We start from the raw sequence: 15,041 nt of genomic DNA, 5'->3' as shown, positions 1-15,041 counted from the left end.
GGTCGTATTGCTCTATTAGTAACTAGCCCAAAAAGGAATGAAATCCTCCAATGGCAAACTGTTTATTTAGATGTTTGAATCCAGTTGTTATGGACATTGTAGAATTGTTCCAGGCAGTATGATGTTATATAGGAATTGTACATGTTTTCTTCTCTCAGGGCGCTTCCCTAACAAGATTGCAAGCTGGCTCAAGGACTGCAGGTATAGTAATGTTGTGTCATAATGAAACCTCTACATTGACATGTAAATTGACATTAGGGCACACAATGGACATCGTTGTAAACCGTTGTGCAACAGAAAGCGAAAATTAGTGTTTCTTATTGGACCAGTAGCCCCTCTTTGTTTCAATTGGATTTTTTCAGTTTGATGTCTAATGAACACAAGACAGTGCCCTGGTAAAGCCCTTAATAATGACAGAGAAAGAGCAGCATAGCAACCATGTATTGTGTTTCCTTGTATCTGGAAGCTGCTGTGGTCCAGCTCTCACTTTGTCAGACATGTTATATTTGCTTTATGCTGCTATCTATGCCTTTGGGAAGTTTTTCCGTTAGCCCAGGGCCTATGTTATCAGCAACTGGTCTGGTCTTGTTCTACTGCCTGAAGTTGATTCAACAAACATTACCATGGAACTTATAATCTGGTTATTGAGTCAAATTCTAGATGGTAACCCCCCTCCTTCTTAAGAGAAGGAGCAAACAGAAAGTCGCATGATGTTGATCATGAGCGTTTCCACAATGTCAATGTCTCTTTATGAAATGTTCATGTCATATGACTGGTGCTGGTATAGGCCTTCAGCCAGGTGTTCCATGTTGTTAACCTAGATGTTACTAGTGCCGGGGCCATGCCAGCATCGTCATACTCATTAGTATCATGGCAAGGAAACAAAACATTTCTTTAAGAAAACCCTAATGTTGGAAACATGTTGTCACCCAGAGGCATGTATTTATTTTCAAAGATATAGAACACAACATTTTACATACAGCAGGTTTTTAAAGGACCAAATAGTTAGCTCTGCTTTTTGTTTTCAGTTTTGCCTTGGAAAAAATATTGCAATGCTGTTATTGTCCCAGTCCTAGATGTTACATGAGCAGAAAGCATATCAACTTAACTTGGTCTGACTCACTCAGTATAGAAGTATAGTTCCATCAGAGTACAGCAGGACATCAGAAAGCCTATAGACCTGCTGGGACAGTGACCATATGAAGTTGTTTGATCTGTTGATGTAGAGGTGAGCTAGGAGCGTCACGGCGTAGTGTTAGGGATGTTGTGCCACGTTGTTATCTTTAGCCCTTAGACTTAGAGCCTTGTGTTTGACTTGCTGTTTTTCCTCACAATCCTCAGCCAGAATTGACTTAGTTTTATCCAGGCCTTCCTGTACACGAACAGTGGAGACTGGAGGCTCTGTTACTGTTCTGTGACTGGTAACATGACAGTCACTGTCTAGTACTACTGTGGATGTAAGACTACTGTATCTGTGGATGTATAGTATAACTAATAGTTATACTATACAATATAATGTATGGTATGACTAATAGTAAGAAACAGTTGTAGTGTTTGTATATGTCTCTGTGTTGTAGACACTGGTGTCTCTAACAGTGTGTGTCTCTGTGTTGTAGACACTGGTGTCTCTAACAGTGTGTCTCTTCACAGGACTCCTCTTGGGGCGTCTTTGGATGAGCAGAGCAACACGCAGTCCAAGGGTGAATTTCCCTCTCCTACAACACCAGTCATATGCTATACAACTAACTCTCCAATGGAAAAAGAGAATGTGTGTTAGTGTATCTGTGCAGATGGTGTGTTTGTGTGTGTGTGTGTGTGTGTGTGGGTCAAGGGGGTGTTTGTGGAGTATTCTGCAACTCACTTTCTCACCACACCTTGCAGCCCTAGTGAACTTTGGAGTGTTCTGTAACCAGCTGCTTTACACATCCACCCACACACCAGTTACCAGTTGGTAGCTTTCTCAAACTCTGTCGCTCAGGTCATCTTATTGTCCTTCTAAACCGAAGTAAGAAACAGAGCCAGGCACGATGTGAGTATCCTAAACTGAAAGGAATAACATTTGGATTCCCTGCATTTGCTTTAGTCTTCTGGTTAATGTGAACCTACATGTGCAGCTGGTGCTATCTACAGTAGGTAACACTTACCAACCAGCCACGGTAAATATTCCTCCTAACCAAGCGTAAATATTTGTCGTGGTTTGAAGTGTCTGTCTGTAGTACTACTACAGCTACTCTGTTTAAAATGTATTCAGTTAACCATGTCCATTGTGTTTTACAGGCACGTGCAGACATTTTTATGTGAATGGTTATTTAGTCTATTGTAGGTTAAGTGCTGTTTGAGGGCTTAATGAAAGATCTTCTGTACTTCACAGGAGTGATGAAGAATGGATGCAGCTTTGAAGATGACTTGTCTCTGGGAGCTGAGGGTGGGTAACCTCTCTCTGTGTCTCTCTCTGTGCGTGTGTCTCTCTGTCACTAGAGCAATACGACCTAGCATCACACTGCTGCTACGGCAGTTTTACGATGCTTTGAGCTGTTTTGAGAGAGACTAGAGCTGAATCCCAAATGACACCCTGCTCCCTATATATTATAGTGCACTTCTGGCTGGGTCCTGGTCAAAAGTAGTGCTCTTAATAGGCAATAGGGTGCCATTTGAGACACGGCCTAGAAATCTGTGTCCAAACCATTTTGAACTGGAAGCTTCTTGTTGTTGAAGTGATTTGCCTCTTTAGTTTTTACTAAAGCTGCAATAGGACCTTGGGAGTATTCCCTGCTGTTACTGCTCTTTATGAGCGGACGTGCACATGTGGACTCAAGGACACACTTTCCCAGTCAAAAGGAAAGGAGAGCAGAGCAATGTGATCAGATAGCATATCTAGCTCTCATTTCACCCTCTGGGTGACCTGCCTGTTGGTGGAGGAGTAGAGGAGGATAAATAATTAAAGAGTGGATCTATCTCAGTTTAAACTGTCTCCTCGGACCTAAATAGGAACATACATGAGCTTTTATGTCCTCTGGGCCTGCTATACAGCTATTTTCTACTCCCCCAAGTCACATAGTTGTAGGCTTACCGTGTATAGAGCAGTGTCCTGTTGTCACTTGCAGACCTTCATACTTTTAGTGTTTGCTTTAGGCGCCTGGAGTGCCAGATGAGTTTGTGCTTTTAATGTCTCATTCTTCCATTGAAACAGCTGTACTGATGTATGCTCCCTAATTTGCTACCGTTTGTTGTTCGTCTCTGAGAGATGGGGTCAGTCAGATTTTGTACTTGCCCGCATGGTTGCACTCCACACATTACTATTGTGTTTGTGCAGACCAGAGACGGTGGGAGGTAGTTAGTGTGTCGTGCTGGGGTTGGCTCCTGTTATGGTCTGCTCTGACCTGCTTAGTCTCTGGTTGTGGCCCAAATGGCACCCTATTCCCTATATAGGGCTCTGGTCAAAAGTAGTGCTCTAAATAGGGAATAGGTTGCCATTTGGGACATACAAATAGAGTGAAGCAAAGGAAAGGGACCTAGTCATACCTGAGATCCGTCTTCCATTGTGACCATGTCATGCTACAAGTCTCAACAGGCACCTGTATGAGGGCCCTTCTGGCTCCAATCCACTCCATCAGTGAGTAGCAACAACTTACTGTTAACAGGCACAACAATAGTCATTCAATGGAAAAGCATGCTTTGATGTTAATCGAGCTCTTTGAGGCTGAAGAACCAGTTAGGCTGATTTTTGAGTTTGTTCAGTTTCAGGCAACTGACAGACAACGTGTACTCTCCTGTCTCTGTCTTCACCAGACCCAGGCACAAGCACTATTAGAAATCTTTTAAATACTTTCAGTGTTTGTTCTAGCCTGCCCGAAGTGCCATATAGGCAGGGTTTACAGTTGTGGGGACGATTCTATTGGTCCATCAAGCCAAGCAAACTCAACCATGCACAGATAAAGTATTTAAAATGATTTAGAATAGTTTGAACCCAGCTCTGACTTCTGAGGATTGCCCACAGTCATCAGTTTGCATTCTTTATGTCACTAAGACAACCTGGAAGAGGCCTTCAGACTGAGAGAAGGATTATCTTCTGACAGATGAGGCCAGTCCATACTTGAGGAGCACTTTCTCTCTGTCTCTACTGTACTCAAGCCATAATTCTGTCGTCATGTTCCTTGCTGTCTCAGAGCTGAGGCTTTTGTAATTTTCTGGGGATTGTCATTTTTACTCTGGCCTCTTTCCCTTATATCATACGTGGAAGAGAAGGCATGTTAGATGTGGTTTCTTGTAAAAATCAATATATATATATGTCTTTACAAAGGTAGACATTTATTGTTGCTTGTATATGTTTTTTGACAGTGTATAACGTTAGATTTCGACAGATGGACTTTGAAGAGAAATTCAGGAATCAGCAATAACTGTATATAGTTAGTTGACCAAAGCACACAGCAGCATACAAAGCTCCTGTATTCAACTCTATCTTCCTCTCTCTCCCTCCCTCCCTCCTTCCCCCACTCTCTCTTCCCCCTCTTTCCTTCTCCCTCCCTCTCTCTTTAACCTCCCTGCAGCCAACCACCTTCAGCCCAACAGTGCCAAAGCAGAGACACCCTGGTAAGTGAGACTGTGAGACCCCCCTTTATGCTATTGGCCACTCCTCACCCCCCCCTCAGTTCTCACCACCCTCAGTTCAGTCTTACTGCCTGTGGTGTGACTCGTGTACTGATCACTGCATGCCCACTTTGCTCTTCAGCTATGGAATGCCTGCGAAGGACAAGAGGAGCCAGTTCCGGCAGAAAGGCAGGAGTATGAACTCAACAGGATCAGGGAAGAGCAGCACCACTGTGTCCAGGTGAGCAGACAAATAGACAGGCCCTGAGCCAAGAGCTGTGGTTTGGGGATGACAATCCCTGTAACTGGGACATTTCAGTTCAGGTCTCAAGAAAAACCGAAAAGCAGACATATAATAGATACAGTTTAATACAATATTAGGTCTGATTTTAGCCAGATGTACTCTGTTAAAGCTCAGGTTTTTCATTTGACTTAACCTCACTAGCTACATCATTTGCTGTAGAGTGCTGTTATAAACACTTTCATAGAGTCCTGTAATACATGGTTTGTGTGTTCTGTCCAGTGTGTCTGAGTTGTTGGACCTCTATGAAGAAGATCCAGAAGAGATCCTGTATAACCTGGGGTTCGGCCGGGAGGAGCCGGACATCGCCTCTAAGATCCCCCCGCGCTTCTTCAACGGCTCCTCCGGAGCTAAGGGCATCGACATCAAGGTCTATCTGGGAGCACAGCTGCAACGCATGGAGATGGAGAACCCCAACTATGCCCTGACAAGTACCAGCTTTAACTTGCTTTTTTCTCATACTTTGTCTCCAGCTTTTGCTTTGTGTGTCTTCCTCGCTCTCTGTCTATTTCTCTAGCTTTCTTTGAGCTGTGAAAACACTGCTCATGTTACTGTTCACTGCTATAAAATGGTCCAGACAGACAACAATGTACAACCTACGTACATGCAGACAAACGGGTAGTGATGAAGGAATATGGATAGAAAGTGTCAGCTGGGTGCGGAGCAGCGGGGTGATGGTACGGTGGTGTGGTGGGGATGTTGGTAGTGTTTGACTGGGTGATGGTACGGTGGTGTGGTGGGGATGTTGATGGTGTTTGACTGGGTGATGGTGGTGTGGTGGGGATGTTGATGGTGTTTGACTGGGTGATGGTGGTGTGGTGGGGATGTTGATGGTGTTTGACTGGGTGATGGTACGGTGGTGTGGTGGGGATGTTGATGGTGTTTGACTGGGTGATGGTGGTGTGGTGGGGATGTTGATGGTGTTTGACTGGGTGATGGTACGGTGGTGTGGTGGGGATGTTGATGGTGTTTGACTGTATGGTGTGGTGGGGATGTTGATGGTGTTTGACTGGGTTATGGTGTGGTGGGGATGTTGATAGTGTTTGACTGGGTTATGGTGTGGTGGGGATGTTGATGGTGTTTGACTGGGTGATGGTGGTGTGGTGGGGATGTTGATGGTGTTTGACTGGGTGATGGTACGGTGGTGTGGTGGGGATGTTGATGGTGTTTGACTGGGTTATGGTGTGGTGGGGATGTTGATGGTGTTTGACTGGGTGATGGTAATTGTGGTGTGGTGGGGATGTTGGTAGTGTTTGACTGGGTGATGGTACGGTGGTGTGGTGGGGATGTTGATGGTGTTTGACTGGGTGATGGTACGGTGGTGTGGTGGGGATGTTGGTAGTGTTTGACTGGGTGATGGTACGGTGGTGTGGTGGGGATGTTGATGGTGTTTGACTGGGTGATGGTACGGTGGTGTGATGGGGATGTTGATGGTGTTTGACTGGGTTATGGTGTGGTGGGGATGTTGATAGTGTTTGACTGGGTTATGGTGTGGTGGGGATGTTGATGGTGTTTGACTGGGTGATGGTACGGTGGTGTGGTGGGGATGTTGGTAGTGTTTGACTGGGTGATGGTACGGTGGTGTGGTGGGGATGTTGATGGTGTTTGACTGGGTGATGGTACGGTGGTGTGGTGGGGATGTTGATGGTGTTTGACTGGGTTATGGTGTGGTGGTGTGATGGGGATGTTGATGGTGTTTGACTGGGTGATGGTACGGTGGTGTGATGGGGATGTTGATGGTGTTTGACTGGGTGATGGTACGGTGGTGTGATGGGGATGTTGATGGTGTTTGACTGGGTGATGGTACGGTGGTGTGGTGGGGATGTTGATGGTGTTTGACTGGGTGATGGTACGGTGGTGTGGTGGGGATGTTGATGGTGTTTGACTGGGTGATGGTACGGTGGTGTGATGGGGATGTTGATGGTGTTTGACTGGGTGATGGTACGGTGGTGTGGTGGGGATGTTGATGGTGTTTGACTGGGTGATGGTACGGTGGTGTGGTGGGGATGTTGATGGTGTTTGACTGGGTGATGGTACGGTGGTGTGATGGGGATGTTGATGGTGTTTGACTGGGTGATGGTACGGTGGTGTGGTGGGGATGTTGATGGTGTTTGACTGGGTGATGGTACGGTGGTGTGATGGGGATGTTGATGGTGTTTGACTGGGTGATGGTACGGTGGTGTGATGGGGATGTTGATGGTGTTTGACTGGGTGATGGTACGGTGGTGTGGTGGGGATGTTGATGGTGTTTGACTGGGTGATGGTACGGTGGTGTGATGGGGATGTTGATGGTGTTTGACTGGGTGATGGTACGGTGGTGTGGTGGGGATGTTGATGGTGTTTGACTGGGTGATGGTACGGTGGTGTGATGGGGATGTTGATGGTGTTTGACTGGGTGATGGTTGGTGTGATGGGGATGTTGATGGTGTTTGACTGGGTGATGGTACGGTGGTGTGGTGGGGATGTTGATGGTGTTTGACTGGGTGATGGTACGGTGGTGTGGTGGGGATGTTGATGGTGTTTGACTGGGTGATGGTACGGTGGTGTGGTGGGGATGTTGATGGTGTTTGACTGGGTGATGGTACGGTGGTGTGATGGGGATGTTGATGGTGTTTGACTGGGTGATGGTACGGTGGTGTGGTGGGGATGTTGATGGTGTTTGACTGGGTGATGGTACGGTGGTGTGGTGGGGATGTTGATGGTGTTTGACTGGGTGATGGTACGGTGGTGTGATGGGGATGTTGATGGTGTTTGACTGGGTGATGGTGGGTGGTGTGGTGGGGATGTTGATGGTGTTTGACTGGGTGATGGTACGGTGGTGTGGTGGGGATGTTGATGGTGTTTGACTGGGTGATGGTACGGTGGTGTGGTGGGGATGTTGATGGTGTTTGACTGGGTGATGGTACGGTGGTGTGGTGGGGATGTTGATGGTGTTTGACTGGGTGATGGTATGGTGGTGTGATGGGGATGTTGATGGTGTTTGACTGGGTGATGGTACGGTGGTGTGGTGGGGATGTTGATGGTGTTTGACTGGGTGATGGTACGGTGGTGTGATGGGGATGTTGATGGTGTTTGACTGGGTGATGGTACGGTGGTGTGGTGGGGATGTTGGTAGTGTTTGACTGGGTGATGGTACGGTGGTGTGGTGGGGATGTTGATGGTGTTTGACTGGGTGACTGGTGGTGTGGTGGGGATGTTGATGGTGTTTGACTGGGTGGTGTGGTGGGGATGTTGATGGTGTTTGACTGGGTGATGGTACGGTGGTGTGGTGGGGATGTTGATGGTGTTTGACTGGGTGATGGTACGGTGGTGTGGTGGGGATGTTGATGGTGTTTGACTGGGTGATGGTACGGTGGTGTGGTGGGGATGTTGATGGTGTTTGACTGGGTGATGGTACGGTGGTGTGGTGGGGATGTTGATGGTGTTTGACTGGGTGATGGTACGGTGGTGTGATGGGGATGTTGATGGTGTTTGACTGGGTGATGGTACGGTGGTGTGATGGGGATGTTGATGGTGTTTGACTGGGTGATGGTACGGTGGTGTGGTGGGGATGTTGATGGTGTTTGACTGGGTGATGGTACGGTGGTGTGATGGGGATGTTGATGGTGTTTGACTGGGTGATGGTACGGTGGTGTGGTGGGGATGTTGATGGTGTTTGACTGGGTGATGGTACGGTGGTGTGGTGGGGATGTTGATGGTGTTTGACTGGGTGACGGTACGGTGGTGTGGTGGGGATGTTGATGGTGTTTGACTGGGTGATGGTGTGGTGGGGATGTTGATGGTGTTTGACTGGGTGATGGTACGGTGGTGTGGTGGGGATGTTGATGGTGTTTGACTGGGTGATGGTACGGTGGTGTGGTGGGGATGTTGATGGTGTTTGACTGGGTGACGGTACGGTGGTGTGGTGGGGATGTTGATGGTGTTTGACTGGGTTATGGTGTGGTGGGGATGTTGATGGTGTTTGACTGGGTGATGGTACGGTGGTGTGGTGGGGATGTTGATGGTGTTTGACTGGGTGATGGTACGGTGGTGTGGTGGGGATGTTGATGGTGTTTGACTGGGTGATGGTACGGTGGTGTGGTGGGGATGTTGATGGTGTTTGACTGGGTGATGGTACGGTGGTGTGGTGGGGATGTTGATGGTGTTTGACTGGGTGATGGTACGGTGGTGTGGTGGGGATGTTGATGGTGTTTGACTGGGTTATGGTGTGGTGGGGATGTTGATGGTGTTTGACTGGGTGATGGTACGGTGGTGTGGTGGGGATGTTGATGGTGTTTGACTGGGTGATGGTACGGTGGTGTGGTGGGGATGTTGATGGTGTTTGACTGGGTTATGGTTGGAATGAATTGTTGGGATGTAGTGATGGTATTATATCAATACTTTGACTCCAAGTATCGATTTGCAATTTAAAAAATAATAATTCTATGTAGCATTAGCTAGCGCTAGTTGGCAGTACCTGCTCCAGAATATTTCTCCCTACAGCTTGTTCTTCATTTATTTTTAAATATTGAGCCAAGATGTTTTTAGCACTTATTTCCATGACTGATCAAAACTCATTTTCTCAGACATATAGTGAGCAATATGTTTGGAACATCAAATCGTATCAAATCGCAATACGTATTGAATGGAGAAAAGCAACACATCATATCGGCACCTACGTATGGTGATAATATGGTATGGTGAGGTCCCTGGTAATTCCCAGCCCCAGTTACATGTAGGGGTAGTCTGGTATCTTTGTAGGTGGTGTAATAATCAATGGCACACCATCAGTCAATTGGTTCTGTTCCCACCAAGCCATTGCATTGTGGGTAGGTTTCTTGTTCTTCTCTTCCTCTTGGCAGATTTAGCTTCTGTCTGCCAAACGAGCATGTAGATCTGGGGGCCTGGGCTGGAAGCTGGGCTGGTGAGAGTGAGGGCCCATTCCAGTGCAGCTGGGTGAACAGTGCCGCAGCACAAGGAAGCCTTTGTCTTCTATTGGGAAAACAATGTGGTGACCAGAGTGGCAGAGAGAGAGACAGGGTCTACCTCACAAATGGCACCCTATTCCCTATATAGTGCGCTACTTTCGACCAGAGCCCTCTCTGTGGGACCTGGTCAAAAGTAGTGCACTATATAGGGTGCCATTTAGGACACCCCCAAAAAGAGATGGAGTGGAGGACCTGATTCTTCTCTGTACTCTGCTCACATCGGGCCTCACACACATTGGTCCTGGGTCTGTTCACTCTGCCAGAGCACACAGCACCATGCACCGTCCGCTTTACTCTTTATAGACCCATATTGGCATAACTCCTGCTGTCAGAGCCCGAGCTGTGTGTGTGATCTGAGTCGGGGACAAAGTAGCCACTCTGCACCCTGGCTGGTCAGCCAGAGAGGAACAGGAAGGGGACAGAGAGAGAGGCCTCAGCCTTGTAACAGCACTCTCTTGTTGTTTTTAAACTGTTGGACCGAGGCCCAGTAAGCGCTGTTGTTGCAGTAGCTCTCGAGTCAGTTTCATCTTCATCTGGTCTAGATTAGATTTTAAAAGGGGGGATGAGTAACTGTCTTTTCAATCCCTTTTGAAGTTTCACCCCTCCGTTAAGTTAATGTGAGGAGTTTTTGTGGTCTACCTATTAAGTTGTTGTTGCGCTGCAGCAGCCCCACTAACTGGAGGCCCTGCTGCTTCTGTTTCAGAACAGTGGACTGACTTGACTTACAGCACAGGCAGCTCTGCAGGGATTTACAAGTCACAACTTCTAAGGGTTCTAAGGATGATAGATCAGTGAGCATCCTCAGAAGGTTCAGACCTTGGAATGTAGAATTCTCATGCTGCTGTCTGTCTCAGTGATGTTCCAACATGTACTGTAGTTAGCAGCTCAAAGTCCTGGAACAGCCCTCTTCTCTTCAATGTCATGTTGATTTTTCTTATGTAAGTCCTGTTTTCTCTCCCTGAGAACGTCCCTGGGGTTCTGGCTGTGAGCAGCTAAAAGGGATGGTGCTCTCATAATAAATATAAAGGCTTTGTGAAATTTCACTTCCTACTTCTGTTTTCTTCTGTGGAGTCAGCCGTGGTCAGGAATCAGGAAGAGACTGTGTTCTGCGCTCAGAGAGATAATGGCCAGAGGAAGTGTTGGTTACTTACTTGCAGAAGTATGTTAGTCGCTTACATGCATGTGGTGGGGATAGATATCATGGTGACGGGCGTACTTAGTCACTCGGACTATTGCGTTATCATGTTGTTTATGACGCACTAAATGTGGGAAGGTTTGTTCTCTTCGATGTCATTGCAATGATGGTTCAAGGGAGCTTTGGTTGCCCTGTGACAGGCTATGCCTATCTGTGCCCATGGGGCTGGTATTAACGTCAGGATGCAGCTTTGTCTTCCATCCTCCAAACTAACTACACCCATGATGAGGGCTGAATCTGCTGCTGTAAGAGGGGACATATTCCCAGGCCTTCTGGGGACCACCTAGCTTGTTTCTATTAGTTTCCTCTCTTTATCAAGTTGATTAAGTCTTATTCTTTCCCCAAAGCTTGTATTTTAATTCTAGTTTCCTCTCTTCCCCCCCAAAGGTCGTTTCCGTCAGATCGAGGTCCTGACCACGGTGGCCAACGAGTTCTTCCATCTCTACTCCCAGGTTTCCGGCCAGCCTGTCCAGAAGATCTGCAGCCTGGATGGGGAACCGCTCACCATCGTCCCTCCTTCTCCTCTGAGGAGGAACAACTCAGCCCTGAACGCAGCCAAGATCCTGAAGAAGACAATCACTAAACACAACCTGCTGGGTGGGTTGGGGGAGGGGGGTGCTCCTACCATCACATCCCTGTCTACGACAGAGAAACTGGCAGACCATGTGAGTCCAGGTACAGGGGATAGCGCCGTCACAACTGACTCCGACCATAAGGGTGAGCTCAAGCAGAAGGCCTTTAGGAAGAAGGACTCTCCATCTCTGGCCACTGTGACTGAGGAGAGCCACTCTGGAGGCAGCACTGAGGCCACCCTAAGTGTCAATGGAGACCACCCTGGAGTGAATGGAGATGGCCAGGCATTGACCCAGGAGGGTGACCTTAGCCTGTCCAACGAGGCTGACTTGGAGAAAGAGCACCAAGACATTCAACTGAAGGGCCAGCGAACAATCACATCAACCCCAGACAAAGAACCTAACTACAGCCTGCTGCCCAACCCTCACATCGCCCACCTCCGCACACAGACCAAGGACTCCTTTGAGATGGAAGAGGTAGGGCTATACTCACACACAAGGTTTGAGGCAGGGTTCAATTCTTGGCTTACTTGTACTGTTCTCCTGCCTTTCCAGTTCAGTATGAGTTTTGACTGCAAACAGAAGGTTGGGCAGAGGGGTTCAATTCTAGACTTAGCATTACTCTCTTCCCAGTTTGAGATGGAGGTAGAATAGTCAGCACAAACACAGAGTTGAGGAGAGGGGGTTCAATTCTTGGCTGAGCTTCTTTATACTGCCCTCTCAGTTCAATGCAACGTTTGTTTTGTTTGGGATTGCTTACGGGTTGAGCAGGGGGTTCAATTCTGATCGTAGTACTGCCCTCAGTTCAATGCAACGTTTGTTTTGTTTGGGATTGCTTACGGGTTGAGCAGGGGGTTCAATTCTGATCGTAGTACTGCCCTCAGTTCAATGCAACGTTTGTTTTGTTTGGGATTGCTTACGGGTTGAGCAGGGGGTTCAATTCTGATCGTAGTACTGCCCTCAGTTCAATGCAACGTTTGTTTTGTTTGGGATTGCTTACGGGTTGAGCAGGTAGTTCAATTCTGATCGTAGTACTGCCCTCAGTTCAATACAAAGTTGTATTTTCTTATCTTTCATCGCTTGATTGTGTTTCCCACAATCCTGGTTTTAGCTGTCGTAGCAGATATTGTGAGGGAAGCGAAGGACACGAACTTAAGCTTATAAATAAGTTAGAATCGTAAGAGAGAGCATATGGACGACCCTGGAGGCTGTTGTTATTGTGGCTCGATCTGCAGGTTTCCCCTCCTCTCCAGATCTTACAGAACAGGGTTATTATAGTTCCGGTAACTGGAGGGGGTGTATGTATCAGAAGTGTGTCTGTGTAGAAATGTCCTGAGGGGGGAAAAAGGCATAGCTCTCAAGTTTAAAATAGGACTTTGTTAATATCACTGCGACTTGATGTTATTCATCCGAATAATTATAGTGTAGTATTTATTGGTCTTTGTTTTACCACACCATAGATTGTGTGTGTCTTGCTCTGTGTGTGTGTCTTGCTCTGTGTGTGTGTCTTGCTCTGTGTGTGTGTCTTGCTCTGTGTGTGTGTCTTGCTCTGTGTGTGTGTCTTGCTCTGTGTGTGTGTCTCGCTCTGTGTGTGTGTGTGAGTGTGTCTTGCTCTGTGTGTGTGTGTGTGTGTGTGTGTGTGTGTGTGTGTGTGTGTCTCGCTCTGTGTGTGTGTGTCTCGCTCTGTGTGTGTGTCTCGCTCTGTGTGTGTGTGTCTCGCTCTCTGTGTGTGTGTCTCGCTCTGTGTGTGTGTGTGTCTCGCTCTGTGTGTGTGTGTCTCGCTCTGTGTGTGTGTGTGTCTCGCTCTGTGTGTGTGTGTGTCTCGCTCTGTGTGTGTGTGTGTCTCGCTCTGTGTGTGTGTGTGTCTCGCTCTGTGTGTGTGTGTGTCTCGCTCTGTGTGTGTGTGTGTCTCGCTCTGTGTGTGTGTGTGCTCTGTGTGTGTGTGTCTCGCTCTGTGTGTGTGTGTCTCGCTCTGTGTGTGTGTGTGTGTCTCGCTCTGTGTGTGTTTGTCTCGCTCTGTGTGTGTGTGTGTCTCGCTCTGTGTGTGTGTGTGTCTCGCTCTGTGTGTGTGTGTGTCTCGCTCTGTGTGTGTGTGTGTCTCGCTCTGTGTGTGTGTGTGTGTGTGTGTGTGTGTGTGTCGCTCTGTGTGTGTGTGTGTCTCTCTCTGTGTGTGTGTGTGTGTCTCTCTGTGTGTGTGTGTGTGTGTCTCGCTCTGTGTGTGTGTGTGTGTCTCGCTCTGTGTGTGTGTGTGTCTCGCTCTGTGTGTGTGTGTGTGTCTCGCTCTGTGTGTGTGTGTGTCTCGCTCTGTGTGTGTGTGTGTCTCGCTCTGTGTGTGTGTGTGTCTCGCTCTGTGTGTGTGTGTGTCTCGCTCTGTGTGTGTGTGTGTCTCGCTCTGTGTGTGTGTGTGTCTCGCTCTGTGTGTGTGTGTGTCTCGCTCTGTGTGTGTGTGTGTCTCGCTCTGTGTGTGTGTGTCTCGCTCTGTGTGTGTGTGTGTCTCTCTGTGTGTGTGTGTGTGTCGCTCTGTGTGTGTGTGTGTCGCTCTGTGTGTGTGTGTGTCTCGCTCTGTGTGTGTGTGTGTCTCGCTCTGTGTGTGTGTGTGTCTCGCTCTGTGTGTGTGTGTGTCGCTCTGTGTGTGTGTGTGTCTCGCTCTGTGTGTGTGTGTGTCTCGCTCTGTGTGTGTGTGTGTCTCGCTCTGTGTGTGTGTGTGTGTCGCTCTGTGTGTGTGTGTGTGTCGCTCTGTGTGTGTGTGTGTCGCTCTGTGTGTGTGTGTGTGTGTGTCGCTGTGTGTGTGTGTGTGTCGCTCTGTGTGTGTGTGTGTCGCTCTGTGTGTGTTTGTGTCGCTCTGTGTGTGTGTGTGTGTGTTTGTGTCGCTCTGTGTGTGTGTGTGTGTGTGTGTGTTTGTGTCGCTCTGTGTGTGTGTGTGTGTTTGTGTCGCTCTGTGTGTGTGTTTGTGTGTGTGTGTCGCTCTGTGTGTGTGTGTGTCGCTCTGTGTGTGTTTGTGTCGCTCTGTGTGTGTGTGTGTCGCTCTGTGTGTGTGTGTGTGTTTGTGTCGCTCTGTGTGTGTGTGTGTGTTTGTGTCGCTCTGTGTGTGTGTTTGTGTGTTTGTGTCGCTCTGTGTGTGTGTTTGTGTGTTTGTGTCGCTCTGTGTGTGTGTTTGTGTGTGTGTGTCGCTCTGTGTGTGTGTGTGTGTGTCGCTCTGTGTGTGTGTGTGTGTGCTCTGTGTGTGTGTGTGTGTGTCGCTCTGTGTGTGTGTGTCGCTCTGTGTGTGTGTGTCGCTCTGTGTGTGTGTGTCGCTCTGTGTGTGTGTGTCGCTCTGTGTGTGTGTGTCGCTGTGTGTGTGTGTGTGTGTCGCTGTGTGTGTGTCGCTGTGTGTGTGTCGCTGTGTGTGTGTGTCGCTCTGTGTGTGTGTGTCGCTCTGT

At 48.0% G+C, this 15,041-nt stretch overlaps 1 protein-coding gene across 2 annotated transcripts in view; it reads left to right on the top strand.

The window, feature by feature from the left end:
* The window catches only part of itprid2 (ITPR interacting domain containing 2), a 56,149-nt gene that overhangs the window by 22,774 nt on the left and 18,334 nt on the right, over nucleotides 1-15,041 (top strand). For both annotated transcript variants that reach the window (XM_052522590.1, XM_052522589.1), the window contains exons 3-9: nucleotides 159-201; nucleotides 1,651-1,700; nucleotides 2,372-2,425; nucleotides 4,548-4,590; nucleotides 4,730-4,828; nucleotides 5,111-5,319; nucleotides 11,438-12,099. In XM_052522590.1, the coding sequence (XP_052378550.1) occupies nucleotides 159-201; nucleotides 1,651-1,700; nucleotides 2,372-2,425; nucleotides 4,548-4,590; nucleotides 4,730-4,828; nucleotides 5,111-5,319; nucleotides 11,438-12,099 (1,160 nt within the window). The remainder of the gene's footprint in view (nucleotides 1-158; nucleotides 202-1,650; nucleotides 1,701-2,371; nucleotides 2,426-4,547; nucleotides 4,591-4,729; nucleotides 4,829-5,110; nucleotides 5,320-11,437; nucleotides 12,100-15,041) is intronic.

Source organism: Oncorhynchus keta, chromosome 7 (genome assembly GCF_023373465.1).
Source record: "Oncorhynchus keta strain PuntledgeMale-10-30-2019 chromosome 7, Oket_V2, whole genome shotgun sequence".
In the NCBI taxonomy this organism is placed as follows: Eukaryota; Metazoa; Chordata; class Actinopteri; order Salmoniformes; family Salmonidae; genus Oncorhynchus; species Oncorhynchus keta.
Note: the sequence above shows the minus strand (reverse complement) of the source record. Positions and strands in the feature narration are given on the sequence as shown.